At 41.6% G+C, this 13,169-nt stretch overlaps 1 protein-coding gene across 16 annotated transcripts in view; it reads left to right on the top strand.

The window, feature by feature from the left end:
• SUPT20H (SPT20 homolog, SAGA complex component) overlaps positions 1 to 13,169 on the top strand; it is a 57,688-nt gene that overhangs the window by 40,603 nt on the left and 3,916 nt on the right. For 4 of the 16 annotated variants that reach the window (XM_045015393.1, XM_045015426.1, XM_045015436.1 and 1 more), the window contains exons 17-22: positions 1,066 to 1,174; positions 1,430 to 1,588; positions 3,394 to 3,706; positions 5,298 to 5,452; positions 8,568 to 8,623; positions 10,479 to 10,625. In XM_045015393.1, coding sequence (XP_044871328.1) covers positions 1,066 to 1,174; positions 1,430 to 1,588; positions 3,394 to 3,706; positions 5,298 to 5,452; positions 8,568 to 8,623; positions 10,479 to 10,625 — 939 coding nt within the window. The remainder of the gene's footprint in view (positions 1 to 1,065; positions 1,175 to 1,429; positions 1,589 to 3,393; positions 3,707 to 5,297; positions 5,453 to 8,567; positions 8,624 to 10,478; positions 10,626 to 13,169) is intronic. The other 12 variants (XM_045015418.1, XM_045015452.1, XM_045015460.1 and 9 more) reach the window with 5 other exon arrangements.

The following is a 13,169-nucleotide window of genomic DNA, read 5'->3' on the forward strand; positions in this document are numbered from 1 at the left end:
GAACTTCAAAGGAACCATAATTCAGCTAAGAAAACTTTTGAAATTACTCTTCTAACTTTTTGTAGTGATGTGGTTAATTTTATTGTTAAAGTTAATTAGGTGTTTTTTCTAGGGCACTGAAGAAGGCTGACTTAATTTCCTCTGTCACAGTCTTTTGACTCCTTTGACAGGGAAGGAAAATATCAAGCACTAATTTTATTAAGAATAAGAAAAATAAATTTGCAAATAATAAATTGAGTTTTTGAAGTTGTATATCTGATATTGTCTTCTGTCTGTTTTGTCATCTGCCTGAACCTGAAAGCATAGACACTATGTTTATAATACTTCTTTTATTCTGAATTTATACTCCAGGCATGTAAATTAAATATTTGGCCTTTACCTGTAAATGTGTTTTCCCTGAAACAGATTGTCTGACAATCTGAATTAGTAGTTGCATGGATCTAGAGGCAATTACAGCCAACTTCTAGGTAGCCTGCCATTTGTAATTCAGGACTACACATTTGAATAGCTGTAAGGCAATACTTGAACTTTATTAATTCATCTTTAAAAAATCTGTTTGTAATTGGTAAAAACAAAAAGCAGAACACCTTCATTCTAAATATAATAGTGCAATCATCGCAAAACTTCTATCAGTTTCAGTGGAGCCAGGATTTCACCCAAGTATTTATATTCATGTTCTCATACTCTGATTCTGTACCCTGAATCCCGAGTGGGTCAGGACTGACAGACAAATTTAGCGGTAAGACCAAGTTTTCCTTTCTCTCAAGAGTATGTCTGTCATTCTTCTACTCCTGGGATGTCATTAGCAATGAATTCAGGATCGGGAATGAAGCAATATAATTCCCATTGTTTGTTTTATTTTAATTTTGCCAGCGGTTTGGAGGCCTCTTCTGACAAAAACTGCATCTGAAAAGGATCACAGATTGTGTTTCTAATGTCTCCCACAAAGGGAGACGACTTCCTGAAAATTGCTTTACTTTAGAATTCTAATAGTTACTTATTTCTAGCATGTATGATGTGATCTCAGATTGGGCTAATATATCTTGAATTTCTGTTTCTTCTTAGCAGCCAGAGAGTCTATCAGGGTCCGTGCAGTCTTCAGTATTGGGGAAAGGTGTAAAACATCGACCTCCTCCCATCAAACTACCTTCAAGTTCAGGAAGTAGTTCTTCAGGTAAATACTTTTTAGCTTTTTATCGTCTCCCTCCTCCTGTCTGTTTCCCTTATTTTGAAGTGTGAGGTTTAACTACTTAATGTAATAACTTTAACTATAATGTAAAAACTTTACCTCTATAGGTCATGGAGAGCGTTTTTCAAAGCTGATCTTACTGCTTTCTGATTAAACAGTATTGTTCAAGGATGTATATAATGGAAAATATTCTAACGTCCCTCCACAGAACCATAACGTCTGTTAATTGTGCTTTTTCAGGTAATATTTTTAGTCCACAGCAGTCAAGTGGCCACCTAAAATCCCCAACTCCTCCTCCTCCTTCTAAGCCTCCCAGTCTTTCTCGGAAACAGTCTATGGATCTTAGTCAAGTTAGCATGCTTTCTCCAGCTGCCATGTCTCCTGCGAGCTCTTCACAAAGTGAGTCACGAACTAAATTCTCCATTAAATCTTAGGCTTTTGCATAATGCTTCTTGAGATAAACTTAACCAGTGGAATAGTGAAACTTAAATGTACAGTGTACTCTAAATTGTATAAGTTGTGCAAAGCTTCAGGCAGGTCTCTTGTTGACTGTATGTATTTTATGTTTACTGTAATTGTGTTTGTTTTTCTGTATATATATATATATATGTATGCACCCTTTGTGTATACGTTTTAATACATTTTATGCGACCAGTATGATTCTCTTTTTTTAAAAAGCCTGATAGCTAATGTGACAATATAAGATTCCAAAGTGTGGTTCTTTCCTCCAGTGTAAAAATAACAGTATATGAGACCAATTTGCATTTACATAATTTAAGCAACTGATTCTTTTTAAATGTCATAGGAGCTGGTACAGTTGTATCTCTATGTATGTATATAACCTGATCAGTCCCAAGGTGGTGATACAATAAACTATGAGATGATTTTTTAAAACACTCCAACACTGTTTTACAAATCATTGCTGATTACTAAAGTGTAATAATGATTATTATAGCACCATAATGTAAGGTGTTAAAATGTAATTTTCTACAATGAGTGACATCTAAGTTTGATTTTTTTAATTAAGAATGACAGGATTATTGTAATTATAGATCATAAACAATTTTTAAAATATGCGTCTTGAGGCCTTTCATGAACAGATTTGTACAGCAAAAGAAACCACAGCTATAGTTTTCCATTTTTTTTATGAATAATTGCACACTGAACATTTCCGTATGCTGCACAGTGATATACTTTGTTTTTTGCATTAAATAGTTTAAAATCTTCTGGATAGCTCAAAAGGTGTAAATTTTTCTGCCTTCTTGTTTTGCACAAAGAAAAACATAAGAAAGATTTTGTAAATTTTCTAACAGTTCTATTCACACCTTTTTTATGTTGCTCGTATGGATTATGTAAATCTACTGCACACAGTTGTTACTGTAAGTAAAGCTCTGGTCACAGCTTTTGGACATTCACATTTCTTTCCTTTCTTTCTGCAGGACATGAAAGCTAAAAAAGAGAACACCTCAAGAGCTTTTGGGTTTTTTTACTTTTTCTGTTTTTTGTTTTTTCTATTGTTAAACTGTGCATACTGCATTCACAACAAATTTATCTATACATTCTACATTAAGCGGAAGGAATTACACAGTAACTTTTAAAGATGCAGTATTATCTCCTGCAAAAAGCATTTACTTTATTTTCTCTTTTGGGATTTGATTGAAATCTGGCAAATACAGTTATCGATATCTATTTGATAGAATTTAGATGGTTACCTTTGACCCCATTTGATCACTGAAGCTGTTATCTGTTGTTTGTTGAATCTGTTGTTTTCCATATGTTTTAGCATGATGCTGTTGTACAGACAGTACATACAACCTATGTATTTGACATTTTAGAACCAAAACCATTAACTGGGTTAAAATGGTCACTCAAAAAATTGTACTACATTGACTTAAAAATATTTCCAACAGAGTCATGATTTAGTGCACTATACATTTTAAAAGGGCTTAATGGACGATACAAATGTATGTTTTGGTTAAAGAGTTAAGCATGGCAATGGGGTGTCTGTGTGATATACTGCATCTTTAATAATGAACGAGTGCAGCAACACTCGTGTGTCATGTGTAGAAATTAACACTTGCAGTTTACTGCTTTAAAAAACTGGAACAAATTGTCAGTGCTAAATAAGATTCCATTAACCTTATTTTACAAAAGGACTGGCCTTTTATAACAAACTAGCACTTTTTATTTTTCTCAATGAGCAGGGTCTGGAACTCCTAAACCATCTACTCCTACTCCAACCAACACCCCTTCATCGACCCCACACCCTCCTGACGCTCAGAGCTCAACTCCTATTACCCCTTCTGCCACCCCTACTCCCCAAGATTCAGGCTTCACCCCTCAGCCCACTTTGTTAACCCCGTTTGCTCAGCAGCAAATGTCTCTGAGCCAGGCATTGCCTGTAATGACCATTCCTCTTTCCACCATGGTAACATCCATTACTACAGGAACCACCTCCACCCAGGTCATGGCAAACCCTGCAGGACTTAACTTCATCAATGTAGTGGGCTCTGTGTGGTAAGTTCACTTTATTTTAGTGGCTTCTTAACAACCTGCCTTATGTTGATTTACAGAAATGTTCAATATTCATTAAGCCAGGTTTTATTCAAGATGTCCAATGGAAATGTATCGTTTCACCCTGTAATGGCGTAATTCAGTTAATGCAGTTTTGGGAGGTGCTCAAACAGAAGAAACCCAGTATTTGAATGCTGATGAAGTTGAATGAGAACCACTGAACTGTGTACTTTGAGTTTGAAAGATGTATAGGGTTTAATTACACTAGTGCTTACCGAGCTACAAAAACTATGATAGCTCTTGAGATTTTGTTCTTACAATGTTTCCACTTGAATGTTATCTTTTTATTAATCATTATGAGAGGAGATGGAATATGTAAACCATTCCAAATTAAAAATAATTAGACAAAATTCTGTGTAAAAGCCCCTGTGAGTGAAACACTGTGTGTTAAAATTTTTATAATAAGAACTTAAGAATGGCCATACTGGGTCAGACCAAAGGTCCATCTAGCCCAGTATCCGGTCTTCCGACAGTGGCCCATGCCAGATGCCCCAGAGGAAATGAAGAGAACAGGTAATCAGCAAGTGATCTATCCCCTGTCGCCCATTCCCAGTTTCTGGCAAACAAAGACTAGGGATACCATCCCTGCCCATCTTGGCTAATAGCCATTGATGGACCTATCCTCCATAAATTTATCTAGTTCTTTTTTGAACACTGTTATAGTCTTGGCCTTCACAACATCCTCTGGCAAAGAGTTCAACAGGTTGACTGTGCGTTGTATAAAAAAATACTTCTTTTTGTTTGTTTTAAACCTGTTGCCTATTAAATGGAACATCAGTGAATTTGATTTATGAGTACTTAACTTTATTAAGCATTTTTACACTTATTCTGAGACTTAAATTTTATTCTGTATTTTTTAAAAGCACTTCTGCCAACAGTGGAATTTATTCTGTTATAACCAAGGTAGATTTCTATTAACTTAAAGTAGCTTTCGCTGTCTGCTGTGTAAAACACAGAGTGCACCCTAACCATGTCAGATGTGTGAATTACTCATATGAACTCTCCAGCAGCAACTCATCACTCCAAATCCATTAAACAGATTTTTTCAACTTGCTGAAGGAAAACATGAGCCTGCTCTCCAGCTTTTATGTCCTGCCAGAGCTGCTGTATTTAAAGTTGTGTTAGTCTTTGTATTTGGAAACACTGCAGGCTTAGAATAAAAGAACCTGTACACTTTATTCTTCCCGTGATCATTGATATCACAGTGAGTTCTGTGCACAGAACGAGGGTAGGATATGGACCTATATATTCCAAATCCTAGGTACTTTATGATACTCCTTTATGTGTTTTTCTAAATGTCCTGGTTGTGGAGAACACATAGCACGTTTCACACTCAGCTGTAACATTCATTTAATGTTAGTTTGTGATGAATTAATCAATAGGGTGACTATAAATGTTGTTCTGATCAGTCACCTTAAATATAACCTCATTTAGAGTGAACTGTTGATTGTGTTGTCAAAGACTGGAAAAATTCTAGTTGTTCACACACATTTGTACCACTTGGATTTAATGTGTTTTCTTTCCTCTTCTACAGTGGAGCACAGACATTGATGAGTGGCTCAAACCCTATGCTGGGGTGTAATACTGGTGCCATAACCCCTGCAGGTATAAATCTGAGTGGCATTTTACCATCAGGAGGTCTGGTGCCAAGTGCAGTGCCAGCTGCAATGCAGTCTGCCTCTCAAGCAGGTTAGTATGAATCGGCTAAAAAGCTGTCATGAGCAACATTCTGATCAGGTTAAATAGCAAAAGCCCTTTAACCACAGTGGACAGAAGAGTTCAACAAGAATTTCTCTGCACCAATGAATGGGTAGTGTGTACATTCAGGCTTGAATCCACAAAGGGACTTAGGCATTGCAACACTCAGGTGCCTAGCAAATCACAAGAACAACATTGACATCCACAAGGCCTAAGTTAGGCACCTAGACTCCCTATGCAATGAAGGGGGAAAATAAGTGCCTAAGAATGGGATCCACAAAAGCCAGCATACTAGATGGGAAGCTGCCTAACTAGCCAATGGGAGAGTCTGATGAGAGGAGTTTGTCTTAAACCCCTCCCTAGAGGGGGGAAGAGGTGGTAGCCCAGTGGAGATAACACTCATCCAGAATGTGGGAGACCCAGGTTCCATTCCCATCCCAACTGATGGGGAGAAGGGATTTGAAGAGGGGTCTTCCATGTCTTTAACCACTAGGCTTTGGGACGTTCTGCTATGAGTCTGCCTTAGTCTCTCCTGTCAAAGCTGTTTCACTGTGGATAAATAATTATAGAGTCACTGGAGCATGGGGACTGGACCCAGGGTTAGCCACCACCTGGGTAAGTGTGCTATCTGCCAGGCAGTAGAGTCATTCTCTGGCCCAGTGACTATTTATCCAAAGTGAACAGCCTCAACTGGAGAGACTGAGGGTGAGCCCACATCAGAATAATACAGTTCTCTGGTTAGAGCACTCTCCTGAGAGGTGGGAAACCTGTGTTCAAATCTTTTCTAGCCCTCAGGCAGAGAGGAGAATGAACCCAGGTCTCCCACATCCCAGGTGAGTGCTGTAACCACTGTGCTAGAAGTTATAAGTGAGGTGGCCCTGCCACTGCTGGATTTTGAATGGAGCCTGATCCGGCAGGTGTGTTCTGAGTATGTTTGGATCAGGCCCAAAGGCAAGATAGGCATTTGCTTGCCTCTCTTTTCCTGGTTTGCAGATCACACTGGGGCAGAGGTGTGCAACATATGTGAGGTCTGCATGACCAGAGGCAGAAACTTAGATGCCTAGGCAACTTTTACGTTTAGATGGCAGCTGACAGGGGCTGGTGTTGTAGATTGCAGTGGCACCTAAATCTGAGCTGCTGGCACCTAAATTCCTTCTAGGATGTAGGCCTCACTGAATTTGGGGATAATCTCTACATTCGTAGTCCCCAGGTCAGCTGAGGTTGAGTGTGTCTGAAGCAGTTATCTTAAGGGACTAGGTTAGGGTTGCCACCTTTCTACTCGCACAAAACCGAACACTCTTGCCCTGCCCCTCATCCAAGGCCCCACTCTTTCTTCACTCACTCCATCCCTCTCCCCCCACCCCCCTGCATCGCTTGCTCTCCCCACCCTTAGTCACTCACTCATTTTCACCGGGCTGGCTCCAGGGGTTGGGGTGCGGAAGGGGTGAGGTCTCTGGCTGGGGGTGCGGGCTCCAGGGTGGGGCCAGCAGGAGGTCAGACTAGATGATCATAATGGTCCCTTCTGACCTTAAAGTCTATGAGTCTATGAGGAGTTCAGGGTGCGGGAGGGGGCTCCAGACTAGTGCAGGGGGATGTGAGGGCTCTGACTGGGGGTGCAGGTTCTGAGGTGGGACTGGGGATAAGGGGTTTGTGGTGTAGGAGGGTGCTCCAGGCTGGGATGAAAAGTTTGGAGTGTGGGAGGGAGATCGGGGCAGGGGGTTGGGGCGCCGGGGGGTGAGGGCTCTGGGTGGGAGTGTAGGGGCTGGTGATGAGGGGTTAAGGGTACAGGAGGGTGCTCTGGGCTGGGATTGAGGGGTACGAAGGGCGGGAGGGGGTTCAGGGCTGGGACAGGGGGTTGGGGCACAGGAGGGGGTGCAGCTTCGGGCAGTGCTTACCTCAGGAGGCTCCCGGAAGCAGCGGAATATCCCCCCTCCGGCTCCTACACCGAGGCATGGCCAGGCAGCTTTGCGTGCTGCCCGTCCTAAGGCACCGCCCTCGCAGCTCCCATTCGCGGTTCCTGGCTAGTAGGCGCTGCAGAGCTGGTGCTTGGAGTGGGGGCAGTGTGTGGAGCCCCTGGCTGCCTCTACACCTAGGAGCCCTGAGCAGGGACATGCTGCTGCTTCCAGGAGCTGCGCGGAGCTACAGCAGGCAGGAAGCCTGCCTTAGCCCCGTGGTGCTGACTGGTGTCGCCAGGGTCCCTTTTTGACCGGGCGTTCCAGTCAAAAACCGAACACCTAGCAACCCTAGGCTAGGTTAGGGAGATGTATTATATATCTGGTTATACATTTGGATCACCCAGCGGGGGAATTTCTGAGGTAGGTTACGTTGCAAGTTCAGAAGTGACTATGGCAATCATCACTACTAGAAGAAAAGTAAAATATGAAAACATCCCAGAATTTAGGAAGAGGACCCACACTTTAGTGCTTCAGGCCCTTATTCTTTTACTAGACTGTGTTTTAATTTAAGTATGTTTTTAGCTTCTTAACTGCCATAAAATATTACCATAGAAATCAATATGCTTCAACATTCATAAATGAGAAGTGTTTAAGTTCTTAGGCTCCAACTTTTTTGAAAACAGGACAGAAAAACACCTAATGTTTGTTAGATGTTTATCCTCTCAGAAATGCTTTTGGACTTGGAGATTTTCAAAAAAAGCCATTATGATTTGCAGCATTTCAATATTTTCCTTTCTCTAATGCAGCTATCAGTAACTGCTGTTTCATTGGGATTCCAGACATGTCCATGTGTGGGATGCAAACTGTAATGTATTTTAAAAATAGAGGAAGAACTACAGAACATCTGGGAGGATGCTCTCTGCATACTTTATCTTGTCCAAACACAGTAGTAGTATTTGCAGTGTACCATGTTTAATACTGATAGAACTTCCTTTCTAATCAATCTGTTCCCCTGAGCTGCGTCTGGATAATCGTGCAATTTACAGCTCTACAGAGAAAATACAATATTCTGTTTAAGTGTAAAACTTAACCTTGCCATGCTGCAAGCTTGGAGTATTTAGAAATAATCCCATTGGCATGGTGTGATGTGATGTATTTGATTTGATGATGTGCATCTAACTAAGTAATGGTTGCCTACTTTTAATTAACAGGCAGCCCTTTTGGTTTAAAAAATGCTTCAGGTCTTCGACCCTTAAATCTACTACAGGTAATTAATGTATTTGGACACATTAATAATTGTTTGCATAATTCTATATGGATGTGTTGATTAGTGCTTTTGGTCACGTAGACCTCCAGTTCCTTGGAGCCAGGTGTTCCGAGACATGCCACTTATTGTAAATGTTTCATTTTATTATTTTAATTTGAATGCATAAGACAAGAAAAGGGCTATGCTAAGAGAATAGGTGCCTTAAAAGATAACTAAAATTAGTCTATAAAACAGCAAACCTGAGGCCATCCTTCCCCCACTAACAAATCAACCAGTCTTGAATGACATAAAATAAGCTGTAGAAATAGTGAAATTTTGAAACTTGAATTCAAGTGGCTAATTGCATAATAAAAAAATCCCATTTTTCAGCCTTTGCTTTTGCTTTCACTGAAAAGTAGTTTTCATTTTTAGTTACGATTGTTTGAAAACTGCAAAATTAACAGTGCAATAGAAATCCCCTGTAAATTAACCAGCATAGGTCTTAAGAAAGATGAACTATGCGTGTGCAGCTGGTTCACTAGTTGATACAAGGAACTTGCAGTCTCTACTATCGGAAATAGAAAGCTATGCAACACAAATAGTTCCAGAAAAGGAGTTTACAAACTCTGAATAAACCTCTTTAATTTAAACAAAAAATAAAACCCAAGGAGGAAAATTGTTGATTGCATCTGAGCTCTGATCAAATGCAGGGCGGGGTGGGGGGCAGCTGTCTGGTCCAGCACAAGTTAGAGCTGCAGAGGAGCAGCTCTAAATTACACCAGTGGTGCAAGATCCTTCAGGAACCTTAGAGTAGGATTGATCCCCCATGCTGCTTTCCTGTACTCCCTGCTGCTCAGGAGTATGGGGTGTGGCTCGCACAGGAGACAGCTGTGTCAGAGGAGAGTTCCTCTGTCTAGGAGGGAATTCTCCACTGACTGTAGTCAGCTGTTTTAAGTCCACTTTGTGCCACTTATACAGAATATAGTGGATTTAGTAGACTAGGGGATGTGCCACTGGGAAATGAAATGTAAGAGTCAGGTTGCACAGGTTGCAATTAAGAGTCATGTTGCACAGTTAAACTCAATGCAGTTCACAAATGCACAAGTAAAATTTATATCTGTATATGGACTCTGGTTAAATGTGCAGCTTGCTATCACACTGTTTGTTTTAAAATATATATTAGAAACCATGGAGGATTTTGTATGCTAATTTAACTTTGCTGTTGGAATCTTAACTGTTTTACATTTCTTGTCTTCCTTGAGAGTTTAATTGTTTAACCTTCATATTGCAGTAACAGTTTTTGGTATGTGTGTGTGATTATGAAGGTATTAGTGAAATGCTTGTATTTACATTACACCTAAGGCTGTCATTTCAGTCTATGCTCTTGAATCTCCTCTCTCTTACACTGTTATAAATCAAGAATAATTCAGTTGAAATCAGTGCAGTTGGTAAAACTGATGTAAGCAAGAGGAAACAGGCCCCATATTTAATTAATATCTGTTGCATCAGATTCTCCACAATTTACTACTAGGAAGCCTTCATCCAAATAAAATAAAATGGTTTAAACATGGAATTAATGAAGTATTCTGATGTTACAGGTATCCATTAACCTACATTTTATTAGCGATGTGTAAAATCTGCACAATTGTATTTCAAAAGAACAATGATAATAATATACTTTTCTCCCTAGGAATGTAGGGCTACAACTTATGCAGACTCTATTTCTGAAAAATGAAGCCTTTTCAAAAACAGCTGCATTTTTAAAGTATCTGCAAGAAGTAATTTAATATCTAGATCTTTATTTGTGCTCATCCCCGGAGAATGGCAGGCTCATGAATGTGATTGAATTCTGTCTTTTGTTTTTAATCTGAAACAGCTTCCTGGTGGTTCACTTATTTTCAACCCACTTCAGCAGCAACAGCAGCAGCAGCAGCTCTCACAGTTCTCTCCACAGCAGCAGTCCCAGCAGCCTGCAACCTCTAGTCCGCAGCAACAGGGAGAACAGGTGTGCCAGTTACCCTCAGTAAGAGTTCAGAAATACATTGGAAAACTGTTGAACCGCATAGTTTACTCACAAATGATTATACCAGGGTTTCTCAAACAGGGGTCGCCGCTTCTGTAGGGAAAGCCCCAGGCGGGCCGGGCCAGTGTGTTTACGTGCCTCGTCCGCAGGTCCGGCCAATCGCGGCTCCCACTGGCCGCGGATCGCTGCTCCAGGCCATTGGGAGCTGCTGGAAGCGGCGCAGGCCGAGGGACTTACTGGTTGCCACTTCCAGCAACTCCCATTGGCCTGGAGCAGCGATCCGCGGCCAGTGGGAGCCGTGATCGGCCGGACCTGCGGACGGGGCAGGTAAACACACTGGCCCGGCCCGCCAGGGGCTTCCCTACAGAAGCAGCGACCCCTGTTTGGGAAACCCTGGATTATACCTTTCAGGTGGTGAATGGTTGATTGGAGTAGTTGTTTAAAGGAAGAGGAAATGAACAATTCTAGTTTACTAAATAGCAAGGATCTATTTTTGGATGGTAAAAGTCATTCATAATTTCTCCTTTTACAAGATCTAGGAATATAAAAATAAGTTGTGTTTCCCAGTTAGTCTACTGTCCTTTCAGCTCTGTAGTCATGCCAATATTGAAAAGAACATTATGGTTTGCTTCTAACAATTCCTCTATTGCTTAACTTTGTTTTAGTTAGCAAAGAACTGGCAAAGAGAGTGTAGCCCTCTGGTGGTTCATATTATGCCTTGCACATTTACTATAGGATGTCAGCTGCATAGGTTTGTATGAATTCGCTAGCCTTAAATTGAAATAAGAATTCATATAGTATAATGAAAGTGGAAAGACCCATTGCATTCTAAACTCCACTTTGACTCCCCTTTTAACTTTGTCAGAAACATTTCCTCTTTGGCCTAAAAATTGTTCATTTCAGATCAGAAGAGAATTTTGTTTTTTAACATTCACATGCATGTCGGGTAAGCAGGCTTTTAGTTACAGAGTATTGGAAACTTAGCATTTTAAATAAAGATAACTTTTTTTCTATGACTTAAAAAAGAGCTGATTTTAAGGTATCGGATTTCTCATCCATTGAGTTCTCCATGAAGACAGGGCTAATAAAATCTTATTTAAAACTATGTTTACTAAACATTTCATTGACAACTGACAGGTTGTTAGTTACTTGTGAGGAACGGGATCTCTGAATGTTGTAGAAATCTAGATATGTCTGAGAGTCCTTCAAAGGTTACAGGATCGGTTGGAAGATTGTAGCACTTTTCTGTGTCAGTTACAATGCATGGATTAAATGGTATCTCTCCTTTTCTCCAGAACAACAAGTAAATGAGCCTTTACACAAAAGGTCTCAATCAGGTTAAGGAGAAAGGAAGCCTCGTGAAGAGTGCAGTCACTTTGTTGCCACTGCTATATATAGGTTGTAGTTATAGCTGGCTCCTCTGTCCCTTTGCAGACTGGTGATTTTTTGACATGGCAGATAACCTGGCCTTGCACCATCCTGCACTAATGTGGACAGAAGCCATTCAGTAGGTGAGGGAAGAGTGTTCTTGCTCCTCCCTACACAGAACCACAGCACAGGAATTGCCATGCTGCATCAGAGTAGTGCTCCAGTTAGTCCACTGTCCCCATTCTTAGGGCATGGCTACACTTGCAGATGTAGAGTGCTGAGAGTTAAATCCGCTTTCGTAGTGCGCAGTAGGGAAAGCACTGCAGTCTGTCCACACTGACAGCTTCAGCGCACTGGTGTGGCCACATTTGCAGCGGCATTGGGAGCAGTGCATTATGGGTAGCTATCCCACCATGCAAGTGACTGCAACGTGCTTTTCAAATGGGGGATGGGGTGGAGTGTGACAGGGAATGTGTTGTGTGTACGTGGGGGGAGAGAGATTGGGTTTTTGGGGTGCTGAGAGTGTGTCAGCATGCTGTCTTGTAAGTTCAGACCCCCCTCTTCACCCCACCTCTCTCTCACTCACTCAAAGCAAACAGTAAATGGTTGCTTTTCTCGGCGCTGATAAGCAGCCGGCTTCTCCGAAATGGAGCTTTGAAAGGGCATTTCCGCATTCCTGCAGCCGATTTCACAACAATTACAAGAGTGGCCATTTAAGGGGATTACGGGACGTTTCCGGAGGCTGATCACAGCGCCGTAACGCAACACCTCGTTCACACTGGCACCGCAGCGCTCCAGCGGGGGCGCAGCAAACATTCCATTCACCAAGGTGGAGTACCAGCAGCGCTGTAGCTGCGGAGTCAGAGCGCTCTACATGCCTTGCCAGTGTGGACGGGGAGTGAGCTAGGGCGCCCGGGGCTGTTTTGTTGCGCTGTAACTCGCAAGTGTAGCCAAGCCTTAGTGACCAGTACCAGCTGCTTTAGAGGAATACACATGAAACCCGCTACTGTAGAATAACCAAAGTTTCTTCCTAACCCTATCAGTCAGCGGTTGGCTTATGCCCTAGCCGTTTCAATTGAGTTGGGATTTTTGTGCTAGCGAAGGGTAGGGCTCCATTTGGCCCTAAAATTGTAGAACCTGGCTCCCGGGGCTCTGGTAGCTGAGGTCATGCGGGGA

The sequence above is a fragment of the Mauremys mutica genome, chromosome 1 (genome assembly GCF_020497125.1).
Source record: "Mauremys mutica isolate MM-2020 ecotype Southern chromosome 1, ASM2049712v1, whole genome shotgun sequence".
Taxonomy (NCBI): domain Eukaryota; kingdom Metazoa; phylum Chordata; order Testudines; family Geoemydidae; genus Mauremys; species Mauremys mutica.